General features: G+C 47.1%; 1 protein-coding gene across 1 annotated transcript in view; it reads right to left on the bottom strand.

Moving 5' to 3' along the window:
- cacng2a (calcium channel, voltage-dependent, gamma subunit 2a) overlaps positions 1-18,978 on the bottom strand; it is a 51,656-nt gene extending 32,678 nt beyond the window's left edge. Inside the window, exon 1 of the mRNA XM_062531084.1 lies at positions 18,768-18,978. Coding sequence (XP_062387068.1) covers positions 18,768-18,978 — 211 coding nt within the window. The remainder of the gene's footprint in view (positions 1-18,767) is intronic.
- Positions 18,979-19,575: the final 597 nt, after the last annotated feature.

Here is a 19,575-nt window from a genome sequence, read left to right as displayed (position 1 = left end):
TCTCTCTCTCTCTCTCTCTCTCTCTCTCTCTCTCTCACACACACACACACACACACACACACACCATGTGGGTGTATAAACAAACAAATTCATGGGGGTGATCAAGACAGAAAGAGAGCCTATTTCTCAATGCCACTGAACAGGAATGCAAGAGAGAGAGAGAGAGAGAGAGAGAGAGAGACTTGGAGGGAGGAATACATCCAGTATTCAGTGTAGTGCCTCTCTGCAGCTCTTTTTTTTCTCTCCTCCTTAATGTAGAAAAAAGCCAATGGTTGCAGTCTGGATGCGTCAAACCACCTCCCCTCTGCCTCTCTCTCTCTTTCTTGCGCTCTCTCTGTCCCTCTCCCTCCCTCTCCTTCTCTCTCTCTCTCTCGCTCTCCCTTTCTCTGGCAATTAGTAATTCAGAGAGTGTCCACATGTCATCTCCTGTCCTGCAGCAGCTGAGGGGGTGGGAGAGAGAGTATGTGTGAGAGAGAGAGAGAGAGAGAGAGAGCGAGCGATAGAAAGCGAGAGTGTGTATGAGAGAGCAAGAGCGAGAGCGAGAGAGAGAGAGAGAGAGAGAGAGAGAACGGAGAAGGGGAATAGGGGGATTGTGAAGGGGTGGTGAGCAAAGGAGAAGGATGAGAGGGAAGAAGGGAGGAGGGTACGGAGGGCATGAGATGTCTGATTATTCATCCGTTTCCCTCTTTTATTACATCTATGGATTTCTGTTTGCTCTCCTCCTCCTCCCCGCTCCCAGCCTTGTGGAGCCACCGCCAGGAAAGCACACGGCTCTGCGCTGTTGCATGGATCACAGCGCTCTGAGTGTGTGTGTGTGTGTGTGTGTGTGTGTGTGTGTGTGTGTGTGTGTGTGTGTGTGTGTGTGTGTGTGTGTGTGTGTGCGTGTGTGTGTGTGTGTGTGTGTGTGTGTGCGTGCATATCTCTGAGGGTGTCCATGCACAGTGATTAAATGGATGTACAGTTATGTGTGATTCAGTGTGTGTGTGTGTGTGTGTGTGTGTGTGTGTGTGTGATCACGTCCCTGCATTTGTCTCCGCTCCAGCTGTGTCACTATGTGGCAATAATTTGTGGTGGTGTTTTTTTTCACAAGAAAACTGCCCCATGGCTACCTTCAGTAACATCACTAACAACACACACACACACACACACACACACACACACACACACACACACACACACACACACACACACACACACACACACACACACACACACACACACACACACACACACACACACACACAAAAGGTGAACAAGAGTGCAAGATAGCGAGCGGGGCAATGAGGAGGCCTAAATGTTCTTGCCCTCCACTAGCTCTAAGGCATTGAGCAGCATGTGTGTAGCTACAGTATGTTTGTATATTTACATGAGCGTGTGTGTGTGTGTGTGTGTGTGGGAACAAGATAGTGAAATTTGGTCAGTTTTCTATAACGGTTTACTCTGTAATGTTTTGATGACAATAATTGAAAATGCATTATGATACTCTTTTTACTGTGTGTGTGTGCGATATACAATGTCCCGGACCCACACGGGAGGCTGTAGGGTATTGGCCAGGATTCATACAGTATAGTTTACACCACACTACGCAGTTCTTATTGCCATTTATTCGATGATGTCATTCATTGTCATCCAAGAAAGGTAGGCCTACTGTCAGACAGAACAGAAGAGCAGTCTGTTATAGATCCCTTCAATCAAAAGGGTTTGCGGTTGAAACATTCAAAACCAACACAGATACTTTGACATGAAATGCTTTTGCTCTAGCAATTCTTTACAGTAGGGATAAGAAATTAAAATGTATATGATACACACACACGCAAGCGCGCACACACACACACACACACACACACACACACACACACACACACACACACACACACACACACACACACACACACACATACTGTATACTGTATAAGTCCTGTATGCATGTATATGAAAACACTCCATTGGCAGAACTATCCATGCAGTGCAGATTTGTCATATGCACTTCTGAGCTTAGAGAACTGGCTGACCATTGGTTGTTCTGACTTTCTCCCTCCCGAGAAGTCAAGATTCACATGAGAGCAATTCATTTCAGGGACTATTCAACAGAGAGCCAATATCATATGTTTCTATTTGTTGAAAATAATGCTAGAATACTTTGAGGTGTAAAACTAGCTAGACAATGAGGAGGTTGAACTAGTTTTGATCATTTCAAATTTGATCTGAAAAAATGCACCAATGTGACTGAAAGAACTGTAATTATAAGAAGTATAATTTCCAAGAATTCTGAGATGAGAAAGAACATGTAAATTGGTTTTATGTAGCTAGCTAGATTGTTTTGGAATATTATGAACACATAATGTATATTTAGTCCATTGCCACTGAGGATGTGGTGATGGCTTTGGCGTGCAGAGCTCTGACTGGAGGTTTATAGAGAATGCATTGGATTGGATAAAAGAGCTGGACCACCATTATTTGCAAAGGGTTCCATATCCGCCTGTTCACATGGCTATTGAGTTGCATTTTCAAATGACTCCACACAGGAACCCATTTAAAATGTTGGCATCTCAGGCTCTAAAAACCCGGGGCCCAGACGCTGTGTGGATTGAAGGCCAAATCACAATGAAACATTTCCGTTTTTCGTCAAAACTCAGTTTTCGCTGTTGTCGTTGGATGACCCCTAAAGCAAGATGGCCGCCGCCCCGCATCATGGTGGGTGTGTGTATGTGTGTGTGTGTGTGTGTGTGTGTGTGTGTGTGTGTGTGGGGGGGGGGGGGTGTAGTGCTGGCCTGCCCGCCGCTTCTCTCTGCTGTCTAAGAGATTCATGTCTCGTGAAAATACACAGGGGGAGCCACTGGCTGTCCACAGCATTTCCACAACCATTAAGACAACAACAACAACAACAACAACAACAACAACACCAACAAACACAACAAAACAAATGCCCTGACTTGATATGAGTGAGAGAGAGAGAGAGAGAGAGAGAGAGAGAGAGAGAGATAGAGAATGGGACTGATAAACAGAGGGATGGAGAGTGAGAAGGAATGAGAGAGCAGGTAGTAAGAAAGATAGAGAGATGGAGAGACAAAGGGAGAGAGGCGGTGGGGGGGGGGGGCAGAAGAGCCTGGGGTGAATGTGGATGGAGGTGGCGTTGGTGGGTGTTAGTGGTGGCCCTGGATACATCAGCGCAGATGAAGATAGTGGTGCTACACGGGCGGTGGTCTGCTGCCAGCGTCAGTGGTGGTCAGCGGTAGCCTGGGGACGCAGGGCGGGGGTGGGGGGGGTGGGGGGGTGGGCGGCGGGCGGTGGGGGGGGGCTCGGGAGATAAAGCGGAGCGTGATCGCTGCCTAATTCAGCTGATTAATCGCTTTAATTACAGCCTGCCCGGCCCCGCTGCGCTGCGCGTGAAGCCCAGGCCCAGTGGTGGAGGAAGTACGCGGGGTCAGTCCTCCCCGGCGTCTCCACAGGCAGCCATGCACACAGCCCTGGGGTCAGCTGTTGGGTTAGGCCGGCCTACAGAGAGATCGAGTGGGAGTGGGGAGCGCGTGGTGACCGTAGCACCTTTTTTTCCCCTGACCAGCTGTGTGTTCATGGGGCGGGAACTTCAGTACCCACTGGATTTCATTTTGTCCACTGGCAATATCCCCGAACCTTAGATGAACGTAGGCACAACTGAAAAGATTCTGACAAAACAGAGGAAACAAGCGTCTTATTTTTCCTATGCTACCCGTATGTGGCATTTTCTATATGTCCCTAAAATTGCATACCTGCTCTATGGCATTTTTTTACGCCCAGTTCCATAGTTATAAAGTTACCCAGTAATATACAGACCACAAAACTTGTAAACTTGCATGATGTGATAGAAACCACAGCTTATGGAACTGCTGTCACAGCTGTCCTTGCCATGTATGAATTCCCCATATGGTGTGTAACATATTGCTGTAACATACTGTAGCTGTTCCACCTGTTGAGTATAGCGCTCTTACCGTAAACGCAGCCTTTATGGATCACTGCCCTTGAGACGATGACGAGGAGTGATTCAGTGATTACATATGGATAGGTAGGCTACTGCTCCAACACACCTGGCCTCCCGTCATACAGCAGAGCAGAGATTAGAATCAAAGCTTGGCGGATTAGTCATGCTTGGATTCTGACAGCCTCTCCACTTGATGTGAAAATCAGCTATTGTTGCTATTCCAGGCGGTGCTGTGTTGAGTGGTCTGCACATCTGTATGTGTGTGTGTGTGTGTGTGTGTGTGTGTGCGTGTGTGGGGGTGCTTGTGTGCGCGTGTGTGTGTGCGTGCATGCACAGTATGTGTGTGAGTGAGAGAGAAAGACATGCTAGTGTACTGTAGGCATGTTTCTTTGCACATTTTTGCTCTGTGTAACTGAACTGTGTATTCATGTGCTTTGTTTTACATTATGTGTGTGTGTGTATGTGTGTGTGTGTGTGTGTGTGTGTGTGTGTGTGTGTGTGTGTGTGAGAGAGAGTTAGTGTGAGTTTCTCTTCCTGTGTGTGTGTGTGTGTGTGTGTGTGTGTGTGTATCTGACAGTACAACACACGGCACAGTGAGGATGAGAGGCTCCCTGTCCTGGAAAGCGATCTGAGAGAGCAAAGGGAAGCCACACGGCTCTCCATTAAAAATTCATCCTGCTCCTCATTCCTCTCCGAGAGGCACAGGCACAGGCCAACACAGACACACAAATGCCTAACCCCCCCACCCTACCCCAAACTCTCTTTCTCCCCCAAATTCACAAATTCAAACTCAAATTGTTTATCAGCATGACTGTTTGGGTACAGTCCCTCTCTCTCTCTCTCTCTCTCTCTCTCTCTCTCGCTCAAATTTTAAAAAAATATTAGCTTGACTGTCTTTCTCTCTCTACACACACACACACTCACACAGACACAGACACACACACAGATTTAGATTGTCAAACAAAATGTCTGTATAAAACATTACCGTCTCTTATAGCAAACTATACTATATTGTACTCCACTATATTGCGCCGTACTATGCATTATGTTATATCATATTGTATTGTGTTGTATTGTATTATATTATATTGAGACATTAATTGTTCACATGACCATAAAGATTTCAGTCTTTTTACGTCTGATGCCTCCACTCTCTTTCTATCTCTCTCACACACACACACACACGCACACACACACACACACGCACACACACACACGCACACACACACACACACACACACACACACACACACACACACCCACACACACACACACACACACACACACACACACACACACACACACACACACACACACACCACACACACACACAGTTCCAGGTGCGGGCGGAGAAGGAGACAGATTGAAGGGAGCGCTACTCTGACTGTGCAGGATGAGGCCCACGCCCCCTGGGTCACTGGTGCGCACAGGCGGGTCACAGCCTTCTCCCCAGCGATCAGCACGCTGACATGAGAGCTGCCGGAGCTGCATGTGATTATGTGGCTCAGTGTGATGTGTGTGCTGCAACCTCTAGACAGCTAGAGAGGAGTTTGGGGGTGCGACATGTAAATCTCTCTCTCTCTCTCTCTCTTTTTCCCCTTCATCCCCCTCTCTCTTTCTTCCTCTCTCTCTTTCTTCATCCCTCTCTCTCTCTCTCTCTCACACACACACACACACACACACACACTTGCATAAGACTATTAGACACACACATTGACATTCCATTCCATCATCATCTGGAGACAGCTTCAGCAACTTTTCTGGCGTTAAGATTTTAAGCTGTGATTTAAGATGGTGAGAGAAAAGGACAGGATGTGACTTCATGGATATGCTGGGTTTTGTTGTTGTTTTGTCATCAACCCAAAATAATTGACTGTCAACTGTCACTCCTCCTACGTCACAAGAGCGGTTGACAATGATAGTTTGGCGCCGATATCTTAGCAGCGTTGCACGGGCACAACTGCTTCCACGCTCCAGCTAACAATCTCTCTCTCTCTCTCTCTATCTCTCTTCCCCCTATACTCTCTTTCTCTCACGTCTTGCAGAAAAATGTCTCGAGTTCCCTCGGCTTTCGCGCCTGTGAATGCCACCCAGCCCTCGACGGCGGCGGTGGTTGCAGCCCCACGCTAGCCAGCTAGCCAGCCAGCCAGTCAGCCAGCCTGCCAGCCGGCTGTTTACCCAACAGCACCATTTGCTGTGGCTGGGGGCCGCGCCAGTGCCAGGGCGGCGGCTGTAAACACTGCCATCTGAGCCGCCCCGCTGAGGCTGCACTCTGGAGGGGCTGCTCTGCTCTGCTCTGCTCTGCTCCGTGCTGTCTATCCCCTCGGGGCCACCGTACCGCACTGACACACGGCCACCAAAGGCCCCAGCAGATGTCCCAGCCAGGCTCTTACAGCAGTGCCCTTCATGCGGCAAAGTCCTAACCATGTCTTTTTCTTGAAACCCCCCCACCCCCACCCCCAACCTTTACGCATGATATGTGATGAACTCAACTGAAACATGCTTACAAGGGAACTAAAGTGAGTCAAACAGGAAGAAGGTCTGCACATTGCATAGGTCCAAAATAAAAAAAAAGAAATATTATTTTCAGTTTTCTTCATAAGACAATGTTTCGATCTCCAGGATCTTGGACCTGACATATTTGAGTGTGTGTGCGTACTGTACACACTTGACCCTTCCTCTACGTGTGTGTGTAGAAGGCAGCTGGCTACAGTTGGTGGGCTCATTTGCCCTCATGGCTCCTGCCAACCTGCATCTAAGTCCATGTGCCAAGTCATTTCTGCTGATTCCTGAATGACACAAAGCGAGAAAAAGAAAAAAGAAGAAGAAGAAAAGAAAACCCCATACTGCCGGAAATGACTTAAAAGGACGCCTTTATTCCACACCAGCTGCTTCCCAATTCATAAGACGGGGGGTTGGGGGGGGGGGGGGGGGGGGCGGTGGGGTGCTACGTCGTCAGCCAAAAACTTTTTAGGTTCCGTCAGCATGCCCTGTGTGTTTGGCTACTCCACCAATCAGATTCCCTGTGTTCCATGAACACTCAAGAGGAGGGAGCAAGAGAGAGAGAGAGAGAGAGAGAGAGGGAGAGGGAGAGAGAGAGAGAGAGAGAGAGACGTCTCCTCGCGCTAGTCAGTTTGACAGGCCCCGGGTGAAGCTCAAGAGACTGATTATCAGCAGAAAGGGAAGCGGTTAGCAGCCGACTGCAGCTCCTCCTCGGCGCGGGGGCCGATCAATACACCTGGAACTCGTACGCCATCTCCAGCTCTGACTAATCGCACAGACTCAGTTACGGTGGACCTCAGCGCTCGGGGGCTCCGAGCAGGGCCACAGGTAAAATGAAATAACGCATGACCCCGAGAGAAAAAGGATTTCCAATGAATTTAACTTTTCTCTCTAACTCAATGTGCCCTGGCTGGCTTCACACAGACATTTATGTTATTATGCTATGTGTAATGCTCCTTTGTCATTTTATTGCAGTGTGGTCTGCAAAGTGACACACACGGACACACACACAGACACACAGACACACACACACACAAACACACTCAATCGTACCGTCTGTGCTGCGTATTGCCCTTTATCTGGACTCCGAGTCTTCCCTCGACCCCCCATCATCCTGGAGTGCTGTGCCCTGGCCTGTAGCCCTGCCTCCCCCCTCCTCCCCTCCCTCTCCCCCTGCCCTCCGCTGCCCACGCGCACACTAGCTCCAACTCAGGGACATACTTGGCCGACTCCTCTCCTCTCCGCTGCTCTCCTGTCCTCTCCAGCCCTCCCCTCCCCTCCAGCCCTTCCCCTCTCTCTCTCCTCCTCCTCCTCTCCTCCCTCGTCCCTGGATCGGGCAGCCTGCCTGTCAGCACCTCGCCAGCTAGGCGCTAAGTGGGATCTGCAGAGGTGGAAACATCTCAGTCTCTTTCTCTCTCCCTCTCTTTCTCTCTCTCTCGGTCTCTCTTTCTCTCTCTCGCCTGCGCTGCAGTCCCGCTCCACTGCCGCCACGCTCGGCCAGCCCGCTCGACTGGACGGCGTCAGAGGCCAGTCTGGAAGTCGTTTGTGTGTGTGTGTGTGTGTGTGTGTGTGTGTGTGTGCATGTGTGAGTGTGTGTGTGTGAGAGAGAGAGAAAGAGAGGCTTAGAGTGAGAGTGAGAGCAACCAGATTGAGGCACCCGCTCTTTTCTCCACTGTTACTCTCCAATAGCTCAACTCATACCTGGACCATCTTTGCAGAACTCCGCAGAGTTAAGACCGCCAAAAGACCCTCCCTGCCCACCACCTCCCCCCACCCCCCGCCCCCCTCTCTCTCTCTCCCTGGCCGCCCCCTGCTCCTGAGTTGATGCATTATGTTTGGGTCCCTCTCTGACACAAAGCTAATGCACAGTAATGGATTGCAAATGAACTGCGCCAAGGACACCGGCGATTCATCACCCAACCAGATGCTGCAGATTCCCCCAGCTACTGAGAGAGGGAAGGAGGGAGGGAGGGAGTAGCGGTGCTCGCGCTCGCTTTTAAAACGAATGGATTGGCTACAGAGCTAATTGGTATTCATTTGAGGGGTCTCCCTGGGCGCTTGTGCCCTTTCAAAATGGACGGTGCCAGGGCAACAAACACTCACACCAGCCCAGTCCAGAAGCCACTCCTGTGTTCTTAACAGTGCTCTTGCATCCGAGAACAACTCCATCAGACCACAAATATTGTGGTTCAGCATCGCCCACACACAACTGCGTATACTTGTAAACTGAGGATAAAACGCGTCGTTTTATAGGGCTGACCAGAGCGTGCTTGGAGGGTCATAAGGGGGAAGCAGTAGTGCGCACAGTGGTGTTGGGCTATGGGCCTAAACGGGGATATTTCAGCCTTGGCCCTGAATTGTGCTTTAATAAGAGCTCTATTTATCATAATTGCATTCGTTGTAATTGCATGTAGTTGCCGGCGCTAAGGTCCGCGCTATTTACGTCGACGCCGCGAGTGGGCTTAACAAAGCACGCAGCGGGACCGCTGTGAAAAGTAGCAATTGCGGCGGCGGCCTCCCTACGTGCGGTGCGGTTGCGTAATTACGGAGAAGTAGGGAGCTCCTAATGTGTCGGACGCCAGTCGCCGTTGCCCGCTTTAGTGTGAGGCACAGCGGCGCGGAGATGCGTGTCGTGTGTTGTAAACATGAAGTGGGCAGAGGCGGAGCCCGCGTCCGCGGGGAAGAAGCCCTGCTTCATGGTTCTGTGGTTGTAGTAGAGAGTAGTAGTGAGTGTGAGTGTGAGTGTGAGTGTGAGTGTGAGTGTGTGTGAGTGTGAGTGTGAGTGTGAGTGTGTGTGTGTGTGTGTGTGTGTGTGAGTGTGTGTGTGTGTGTGTGTGTGAGTGTGTGTGTGTGTGTGTGTGTGTGTGTGTGTGTAATGGCCTATGATCCCTTTGTTTCTCCTGAGGTGAGATTAGAATGCAGACTTTACCTGTGCTGTACCCTCCTCCACCCACCAGTCTCTCATTAAATGCCAATGATGCACCTGACCGTCTCTCTGGACAAATAAAGGAAAGTGGCTGGCACACACACACACACACACACACACACACACACACACAAACACAGCAGTGTGCTCCGATTGGCAATGGGAAATCATAATGTATCCAAAAAATGCTTTTACTTTTAAGTTTACTTGGATAAGGCAGATATTCCACACTAGCCTGGTTAGAACACAGACCTTCTCAATTGTAACTGAGAGTGGGTCTGGAAAAAGTCCATTGACTTACAACTTCCAGCAGGGGCATAACTAGCAGTGAAATTAAACTTAAATGGGTCTATTAAGGTCTTATCAAATTGTTTCAGAAGTGTATAATCTTGTAAATGAAAGCTTTAAATGCAGCTGTTTACGCAAAAAGAAATGCATATCCATGCCAGATTAGTGATTGTATTTGAATACCTGTGTTGTAGGGACATTGGAAATGGGCTTCAATGGCCTCTTGGCCAGACTGACCTGCAGAGAACATCTCACATTTGCCAAAGGTTCCTACGGGTATTCGTAGGCTAATTCCACACTGCCCTATGAAATCACAGATCATTGCACTTTTGTGCTTGCTTGTCTTCCACCTTAATCTGTTAACTGAATAAGACATGAACAAAACTACCTACAAGTACTACCTTTTCAGCCCCACTAACTTAAAGAACTGTTTTTGGATGTGACCGCTTTCTGTGGAGAACTGATAAATACAATTGGAAATGAAAGGTAACAGGGCTTTTATCTAGGCTTTCCTGCTGCCTTTACTGGGCACCATTCATGTGCCATTCCTTACAGTACATCTCAGACAGATCTCTCAGGACTCGTCAACAGCATATGGTGCCTTATCACAAGATAACTCAGTTTACTGTAATTCAATACACCCTGGGTCCTCTGGGCTCTTGCTGCAAACTTTTCAATCACTTGTTGTCCTGAGCTTAACTATGGTAGGCCTATGCCAGTGGAAGTTCATTATGGCAGAGTATTTTGTTAAATTTTGTTTAGTTGACCCTAAGGTTTGGGCTAGCTAATTAGCGGGCACTATTTTTTTGTTGAATGAAAGGATAACTGTTAACTGCTTGTGCTGCTGAAAGAAAAGATGTCCTTATGTAGTGGTATGGTATCAGATGGATAAAGCCAAGTTTTGTCCTTGAAAAATACCTCCCTGTCAAAGCTGAGACATCTATGAGGGAGTACTGCAATTCATTTAGCCATAGTTCTGTGGAATTAAACTTCACTCTTCTGGGTGCATTGAGAAATATGATGGCCTAAACCAGGCCCAGCACCACAACAAGGAGAGAGAGAGAGCTGTATTTTCTGTCCCCCTTCCCGGCACAGGTTTTATGTACCATATAGAAAAATAGCAAAAACATAAAAAATATTGGCCAAGATACAAGTGTCCTAGAGATGACCATAAGTTTCTACCCATCATGTTCTCCAATGACTCTGACACTGCAGTCTATTATTTAGTTTATTTTAATTTTGGTAGTCAAGTCAAGTCAAGTCATTTTTATTTGTATAGCACATTTAACATACACAGAGTGCAACCCAAAGCGCTTTCATCCTGTCATTCCTGTGTGGTTAGAATCATTCATGCATTTTATTATTTAGTTTCCTGTGGACCTCTCAGTTTTCTGAGTGCTCAAATTCCCTTAAACTGTGCAAGGACATTCAGGTTTAATCCTGGATTCACTGCTGTGAAATACATGTATTTGGTTTTAAATGTACACTATGGTAGATTTTCACCTTAATATAACCTCTATGAAACCAATTCTATGGTAAAAGAACTTTAAGCATAACCATTCAGCATAGCCATAGCGAGTCGCTAACAAGAGAACCAGCAATTCAGCTTCTAGAATTTTCGACCCAAAGACATGTCGCGAGAATCGCGAAACATTATCTTGTCAGAAGATATAGCTCTTTGGAGATGAATTTTGCCTGTTGTTAGTCCTTTGCCTCCATAACAAAAGCATTTCCATTGTGCACAGGGGCAACAAGTCACGAGAAGCAGGCTATTTACAACGGCAAAGTAAAATATAAATATATTTTGACTGCACTGGGAGCGCTAGAGTCGTCAAAAATAGCTGAAACTGCATAGTATATATCCTATCAAAGGAGGTTTGTGTTGTTAGCTATTTCATGTTTCAGAGATGTCACATAGGATGTGACCTGATCTGGCAGTCTCCATGATATTGAAAAGGTAAAGTAGACATTGTTTGCACTCAAAATGAGTCAAAATCATAGATACAGAAAGATACCCATTAATGCAGCTTTTTGATTGTCATTGATAGAGACACAAAGATAGCGGCCTTTATCAGTGGCTGTACCAAACAGTCCTCTCTACAGTACAATATGCTTGAGATGTGAAGACGTGCTGAAATAAAGTAATATTCATTTTATGACTGCCCTACAATATCCAGTTCTTAAAGGGAGCCACTACTGATAATGAGTGAAGACATGTTTGAGGTGTGAGAACATCTGGAAATGTGTTTCGGTGTGGTGTTGGAAACCGAGGAAAGTGAAACAATGTCCTTAAAGTCTCACAAAATGATGTTGCCATCCAGTGCAAAACAAGTGGCAGTTGAGCACAAACAGTCTCTGTGTGCAGTGCACCTGCCTGTCTCCAAATGATGTGCTAGACGTTGAACGTGAAGGTGAAAACAAGATCTGGTTTCTGTTCAGGAGCACATTATAAGCCTTATTCCTTATTAGTTTGGATTACCGACAGAACATATCCGACATATTTTTATTATACAATATATAGATGGATGTTTTATGGCCTCATTTTTGGCTGGTGAGCTACTGTACTGTGCGTGCCCCTCTTAGTCTTTCATGGCCATCTAGAGCCTGCTAAACCTAGCCATTGTGTTACGGTGTACAGTAGGCTACTTGCCAGTTATTTAAACATGATCCTCCTGAGGACATTCGACGATGATGTTTTACATATAAATGAAGAACACTACATTTGTTGTTAATTCTACATTTTCTTAGTCATTTTAATGGTAGAGAGTTATTCCACCATCTTTGTAGCTTTGCTCCATCCTCAGTGCCATAGAAATAGTGCAGCACCGTGCAACAGTGCACATCTCACAGTCCTTTTTGTATTATTGGAAATAACCAGAAATGATGGCAGCAATGAAACCGGTATGCTTTGAGGTCTAATGTCAATGACTCCAGAAGGTGTCATGATCTAGGTGTTAGTCGCAGTGTGCGAGACAGACAGAGAGAGAGAGAGAAAGAGGGAGAGAGGGAGGGAGAGAGAGAGAAGCCAATAAAGGCTGAAATGATCAGCTGTCCTACGCAGCAGGAGGAATGAAAACCTGAATGAAATGAAGGCCCATACATCACTTCCACATCACATCACATCACATGATTACAGTGAGCTGGTGCGATGGTGGAACATTGTCACACCTCTGGTATTTTCACTGTGCCCTGCGTTGAACCAGAATCTGCATAGAGATCATTCTCTACCACGTTCTTAAATGAGAAATCCACCATGTTCATGACCCCCCAATGTTCATGCCCCCAGAGTGTAGCGCTGTAGCTATACCTGTCTGCTTTAGCTGTCGGCTGCCGCAACTTGAGCTACAGTACAGTAGATAAAACCACTTGTTTTTGGTGGGGTAACCGTTTTCGTACCGGCAGTACTCGGAGAAACGGAGATCTGTGTGAAACAGCGCTGGATTGCTCCTTTAATGCCCCAAGTCTGAAGCTTTGCCATCGGGAAATGGGATAGTGCCTGCTGTGTCACATTCAGAGTCACAGTATCTTTCCTGGTGGTATGAGTAAGTTAATACTCTGATTCTACATACCAGAACGCACACATAGACTCATGCCACACACACACACATACTTGTCATGTCTGCATATGGGGACAGATGACAGTTGCCTCAGCAGTGACATCTTGCCTCCATGCTGCTGGCAGTAGGGGTATCGGCTGTGTGAGGTCTCCTGCTGTAATGGCTGACAAAGGAGGCCCCCGCTGGGCGCGGGCGGGCGGTGATCGCCGAGGCCGGTCGGCGCGGCGCAGCGATCCATGTCTGAGATGGCCTGAGTTGATGTGATTGGGATAATGCTCCCCTCATGCTAACTCTGTAATCTGCGCCATGCAGCTGTGTGTACAGTGTGGAGTGTGTGTTAATGCGGCGTAATGCCACTCTCGACACTGGTCATTAGCCGGCTTTGCCCTGTGCCAGGCGGGTAAGCCTTATCTGATCGCTCCATGACAGTAATCCTGCGTCTCTCCAGCCATGGCACTGCCAAAAGTCACAGAGAGTCTCCCTGTCTATCTCTGTGTGTGTGTGTGTGTGTGTCTCTCTCTGACACACATACACTTATCAGATGTGTGTGTGTGTTTTTTTGAGGGGGGGGGGGGGCTATATGTGTGTTAAGTCTCAACCAACTAGGTGGTTGCACCAAATCTTGGGACAGACACACACACACATTGACAGACACAGAATTGGTTGCTCAGACTTGAGTAAATGAGATGATAGATACACGGCAGTTTATGTTGCCTCTCAACAAAGGTTCCCAGAATATCTGCTCTGGTTCCTCAGTGTGTGTGTGTGCGTGTGTGTATGTATGTGTGTCTGTGTCTCTGTGTGTGTGTGTGTGTGTGTGTGTGTGTGTGTGTGTGTGTGTGTGTGTGTGTGTGTGCGTGTGTGAGAGAGGTGAGAGAACACACAGCTGGATGCCCCTTCTGGGATGATCATACCCTTGGCATGGAGAGGAGCCCAGGTGTCTCAAACACCTCTCGCGGCTCAGCCTTCTCTACCCACACTAGACTAAATGGGCTGCTTGAGCTCAGTAGTTAGCGCTAGGTGCTAACAACATCAAGATCACGGATGCTTTCCCACAAGGAACACGTCTCCTCATGTGTACATTTACAAGTGTTCCTACTCATGTTCTCCACTGTACCTGTGCTTTGGATGGAGGAGCTTGATAAATGTCTCTCACTCTAAATCCCTTTCTGTTGCTTCTCCCCCGAGTCAAACTCCTTGTTTGTTTACGCAAAACCTGGCCGATAAAGCTGATTCTGATTCTGTGTCATTGTATTTCGCCCTTTCTTTCACTGCTGTGTAAAAGTCACAGGAGGCAAGTTCTGTGTCTCTACCATTCAACTGCACACATGGTCTGAGATCAACCCAATATCTGCTCAGGCTAGGAGGTACACTGCGCTCCAGAGTATCTGTGCCCCCCAAACACACACACACACACACACACACACACACACACCCACACAGATGCAGAACATCACGTCTCTGGGACAAGGAACAGAAAAAAATACTATCAACCGCCCCACCCACCCCTCCACCAAACGTAACTACCCCTCCTTTGTCATAGCCGTCTGGCCTCCTCCGCAGTGGATCCTCTCCCCCCTGTTAGCCGTCGCGTAGCTCTGGCTCTTCTGCCTAATGGAGATTAATCGAGGAGATTAGCCCGAGAATTCCACCGCAACTCCGCCGCCACTACACCTGCCCGCGAGTCGCTATGGCAATGGCGATGCTTCCCAGGCAGGATGGACCACCAGCCCCTGGGGCCTGATCCATCACTCTGACGTGCGAGTGTGTGTGTGTGTGTGTGTGTGTGTGTGTGTGTGTGTGAGAAAGCGAGTGTATGAGATTGTGTTGGTGTGTAAGTGTGTGTGTATGCAAGTAAGTGTGTTTGTGTGAGATTCGTGTAGGTGTGTGTGCCAGCGTGTGTGTCTGTAAGTGTGTAAGCAAAAAGGAGAGCGAAGAAAAAAGCCTAAGAGGAAGAAAGCGAGAGAAGAGAAAAAAGTGAGAGAGAGAGAGAGAAAGAGAGAGAGAGGGAGAGAGAGAGAGAGAGAAAATCGCTGTTCATGCAGTACTGCACCAGCTGTAATTTAAAGCGTGGCAGGGCTACATGGACCTGCGTCACGCATGCGGGGTTCCCATCCGCGACTCTGCTCCTCTCCGCTCCAAGGCAGAGAGAGGGCCTCTGGAGCAGCTTGATTGACACTTCCCTGTCCTCAGCACTCACATGGCACTCGGCCACACTTGTGTCCTCTTCCTCTTCCTCTTCCTCCAGGAAGGAGGACCACACATGGAGATGGGGCTGTATCGCATTCCCTCAGCTTAAGGTCTGGGATGCTGATTCTTTAGCACGCCATACAAATCCAGTGGAAACATGATTCTGCTGTTAGTATACTGTAGTTCTGCTGTATAGTATACTGTAGTTCTGCAGTTGATAGTTTTCATTCATGATCATCCTGAAGTTTATGAGATAGTGCTCCATAATTTACAAGCTTAGCTCATATCAGACATAAAAACATTCTTGAAGTTAACTTAAGAACATCAGAAATGTTACAGCCAAATCTCTGTGCTTCCCCTATTCAAAGCCTTGTGTTATTCTCAAATTCCGAGATGTAGAAATATGCCGCTTTCATCAAAGAGTGATTTCAATTCCTCCTCCCTTTGGGGTAAATGTTTCAACTGTCAAAGTAAAGGCAGCAAATAGAGCTATGGCTTGGCTTCTCAAAGCCAACTGTATGGTCACACAAATTAAAGCCATGGTGAAGTGGCAGCTGTGAAAAGGCTGTGAATGATATTTACAGTATGGCCCAGTGCAAAGTGCTCAAAACAAGTGTAAATCTCCATAATCAATACGTTCAGTATTTTATAGAGCCATCAGAGTGCAGCTCTCCGTTATGCCTCTGTGGAATGGAGAAACTAAACATAGAAACTATGTTTTGAACTATGTTTTCACTTTAAGAGCAAACTTTCTGTTTCATTTTTTAATAGCCGAATCCATTCATCTATGTGTGGCTGTGGACATGCGTGAGTGTCTGTTTCCCTGTGTGTGTGTGTGTGTGTGTATGTGTGTGTGTCTTTTTTTTTTTTAAAAATCAACGCTATTGTTTTGCTCACCATAATATTAGAGTCCTGCTCTGTTGTAAATACTCGAATCTGGCCACTTGTTGCAAGACTAATCTTCTCTGACCTTTGATTACATTCACTAGGCAGCCTTTAGAGTCTCCATGTTTTGTGCAACATTTAGCACAGGCCTGACCATATAAAGCTTCGACTGTGCCCAGCTAAGGATCTCTCAGTTCTGTCTGAGATACACAAGTGTGTCTTTGATGTCTCCCTGCAGGATCTGAAAAACCACAGTGTCTCAACTTCACGCCACCAATTAACTACACCATTTCATGTGGAGTGCCATCCACTCCCTTTCAACAGTGCACATCCTGTCCACTAACCTGCCCCCCCCTCCACTCCCCCCCCCCTTCCCTAGTTTTCCAACAGTTAATATTCCTGTATAAATTGTGCTAATTATCCATGAATTAATAAGCTGCTCTTGCATTTTTTAAAAGCCCAATTTCCACAGCAGGAAGTCGTTTGAGCCGGTATTCAAATGAGCTTGACCCCAATGTGTAAGCGCAATAGCGCAGGTTTCTTTGCAGTGGGCCTTCATCTTAACTCAGAGGTGAACCACACTTGCATGTAATTCACACTAAGATACTGGCTACCACCTACTCAAATGCGAGCAAACACACACACAAACACACACACACACACACACATTCAAACATACGCAACGTGTGTGTGTAACCACTTAAGGCACTGTGCTTTAATTGGCACATTACTGTTGTGTCTGTCAACGAGATAATACCAGTCAGGGAGCCAGACACAGCTGAGATGCAATCATTCAAAATTACCCACTAGTCAGGAACCACAGCTGGGGTTAAGTGGTTCTGGACCCCAGCCGAGTCTAACTCCGGTGAAAAATGAAAAACTTGCGTATATAGTCCTCTCTATTCTCATCTTACATCACACTGTAGCTCTGCGTAAGACACCTTGAAGTCTGAAACCTCCAACAGCTGAGCAATTGAAACTCACTTGATCAAAACAACATTTCTGAATAATTTGGAGACTGTTAGATTGCTGAAGCATTAGTGTGTGTAACAGTGTGTTTGTTTGTGTGTGTGTGTGTGTGTGTGTATGTGGTGTCTGTGTGTTTTTTGGAGATTTCCAATCCAGGTTTGAGCCGTCTGCTGAGGTAAACATATGCCCATGTCAAACGGCGCAAGGACTTGAAAGCCCCGCAGTTAGGCCATGGGCAGATCAGAACGGCCCTCGGTGACCCTGGAGCAGATGTGGCATCCTCCCAGCCTCACAGATGTGGCACAGGCCACCCTCTTAGGCCAGACCTCCGCGGAGGAGCCAACAAGGTCAAACCAACATGAACACACACACACACGGGCGTAAATGTTGGGCTGCTAGATACTTTCATCTCACAGACGTCAAAGCAAAAGTCAGACGTGTTTGAACATCTTCGCCATTCATCTAATATAGAGATGTTGGACATCATTGTGCAATTCACTTTGTGTCACAGAAGCTTGTTAATTTGGCTTCATTTTGTTAAGCACATACTTCAGAGTACACTTTAGAGGACAAAATGAGACACTTGGTAGAGAATGAGTGAGTGATTTTGTGGGTGCGGTGTGGGACGTGTCTTTTGGATATAACCCTTGAGACGCTGGCAGAAGGAGATATGGGATTTTTTTTACGACCCTGTCAAGGTCATGGGGAGGGCCACAGTCTACAGACACCACCTCCACTTCCATATGACAGCAAACTATAACCGTTCATCATGTGTCAGATCATCTTTTGGAGTCGCTGAAAATAATATACAGTATTTCATACAGCCTGTATGAGTTCACGTGAGAGAGAGAGAGAGAGAGAGAGAGAGAGAGAGAGAGAGAGAGAGAGAGAGAGAGAGAGAGAGAGGGGAAGCTGGAAGTGTTTTACAATTGGAATGGGATTTTAAAAAAGTCAAATGGTTAACTGTTGGTATAGTGAACGGGCTGATATAGTGAACTTAAAAGATGTCACCCTCTTGCTCAAAATCCTGACAAACGAGTGATTTGGGTCAACATTTCTTTGAGTTCAGAGCAGCAGCACCCTAAATGGACAACTCAAGCAAAATGAAGAGACAGAAACTACTAGAGCTACTACAATAGTGTTGGAGTGAATTTGATCTGATCGGAAACAGGAGGCCTGTTGTAAGGGTGCCATGAAGTCTGTGGCTCGCTGATCAGACAGAAATGCTTTAGAATGGGAGTTTTGGGGATTCTGCTCTGCTGTCGCTGTCCATGGTGCTACTGGAGCCATGTCCTTACAATCTTACCTCTTGGCCGCATAAGACACACCATGAGGAAGAGACTAAGGAAGAGACTAATCTAAGAATTTGTTTCTGTCAACACGTGAACATATGTGAGGTGAGGAGGGGGGGGGGGTCTGTCTTGAAAGAAAGAACGTGAGTGGGCGTTCCAGCGGGCACCAAGAAAGGGGACACCAAACTAGCATGACTTACCTTCCAAGCAACACGTCCTCCACAAGCCAGAGTGGGTCATCACCTCCTCGTTCTTCTTACTGGTCTCATTCTCGCTGACCGATTTGACTTTGCACACGCCGCGCGAGTAGAGCCAGTAGTCCGTGCCCACCGCGATGGTCATGAGACTGAAGGCGGCGAATGCACCGACAGTGGTCAATAGCATCTGAACTCCGCGGTCAAACACGCCCATGTTGCCGCATTCCATGAAAGGGGGACCCCCTTTCCTTTTGATGTATAGGAAGTAAATATTTGAAAATTTACGGGACCAAACCAAACTAAAAAAATGGGATATATTTGATCGAAAGGAGGGGGAAGGGGGAGGATGCGGTAGGAACCTTATGGTTGCGTTTGGGTGAGAACCAAGCAAGAGAGAAATTGGTCAACGTTTCAGGGTGGTTGGGAAGCGAGGCGGCGTTATTTCGTCTCCCTGCTCGTCTTATATAATTCTATTCCTACCAAGAAGAAATATAGCCACTTGAATATAGCCTAACGAGGCTAAAAATCTACAGCTGCTTTTTCCTGCAGCTACAACTTACACCTACGCTCGAGCTGTAGAGCTAGCAATTAGATTATTTATATTATTTGTATATAACGTGTAATTACTTAGGCCTTAAATAATGTAGAGGATATATCATAAAAATGAATAGGCAAATCGATATATTCTATCGATTGATGAATACGAGACCAACTGGTTGCAAAATGCCACTGAGTCTCTGACAGTGTTCCTTGAATTAATAGTTCAACACTTGCACATCACAGGCAAGGTAGGTTGATGGGTTAGGATAAA

The sequence above is a fragment of the Sardina pilchardus genome, chromosome 3 (assembly GCF_963854185.1).
Source record: "Sardina pilchardus chromosome 3, fSarPil1.1, whole genome shotgun sequence".
Classification (NCBI taxonomy): Eukaryota; Metazoa; Chordata; class Actinopteri; order Clupeiformes; family Clupeidae; genus Sardina; species Sardina pilchardus.
Note: the sequence above shows the minus strand (reverse complement) of the source record. Positions and strands in the feature narration are given on the sequence as shown.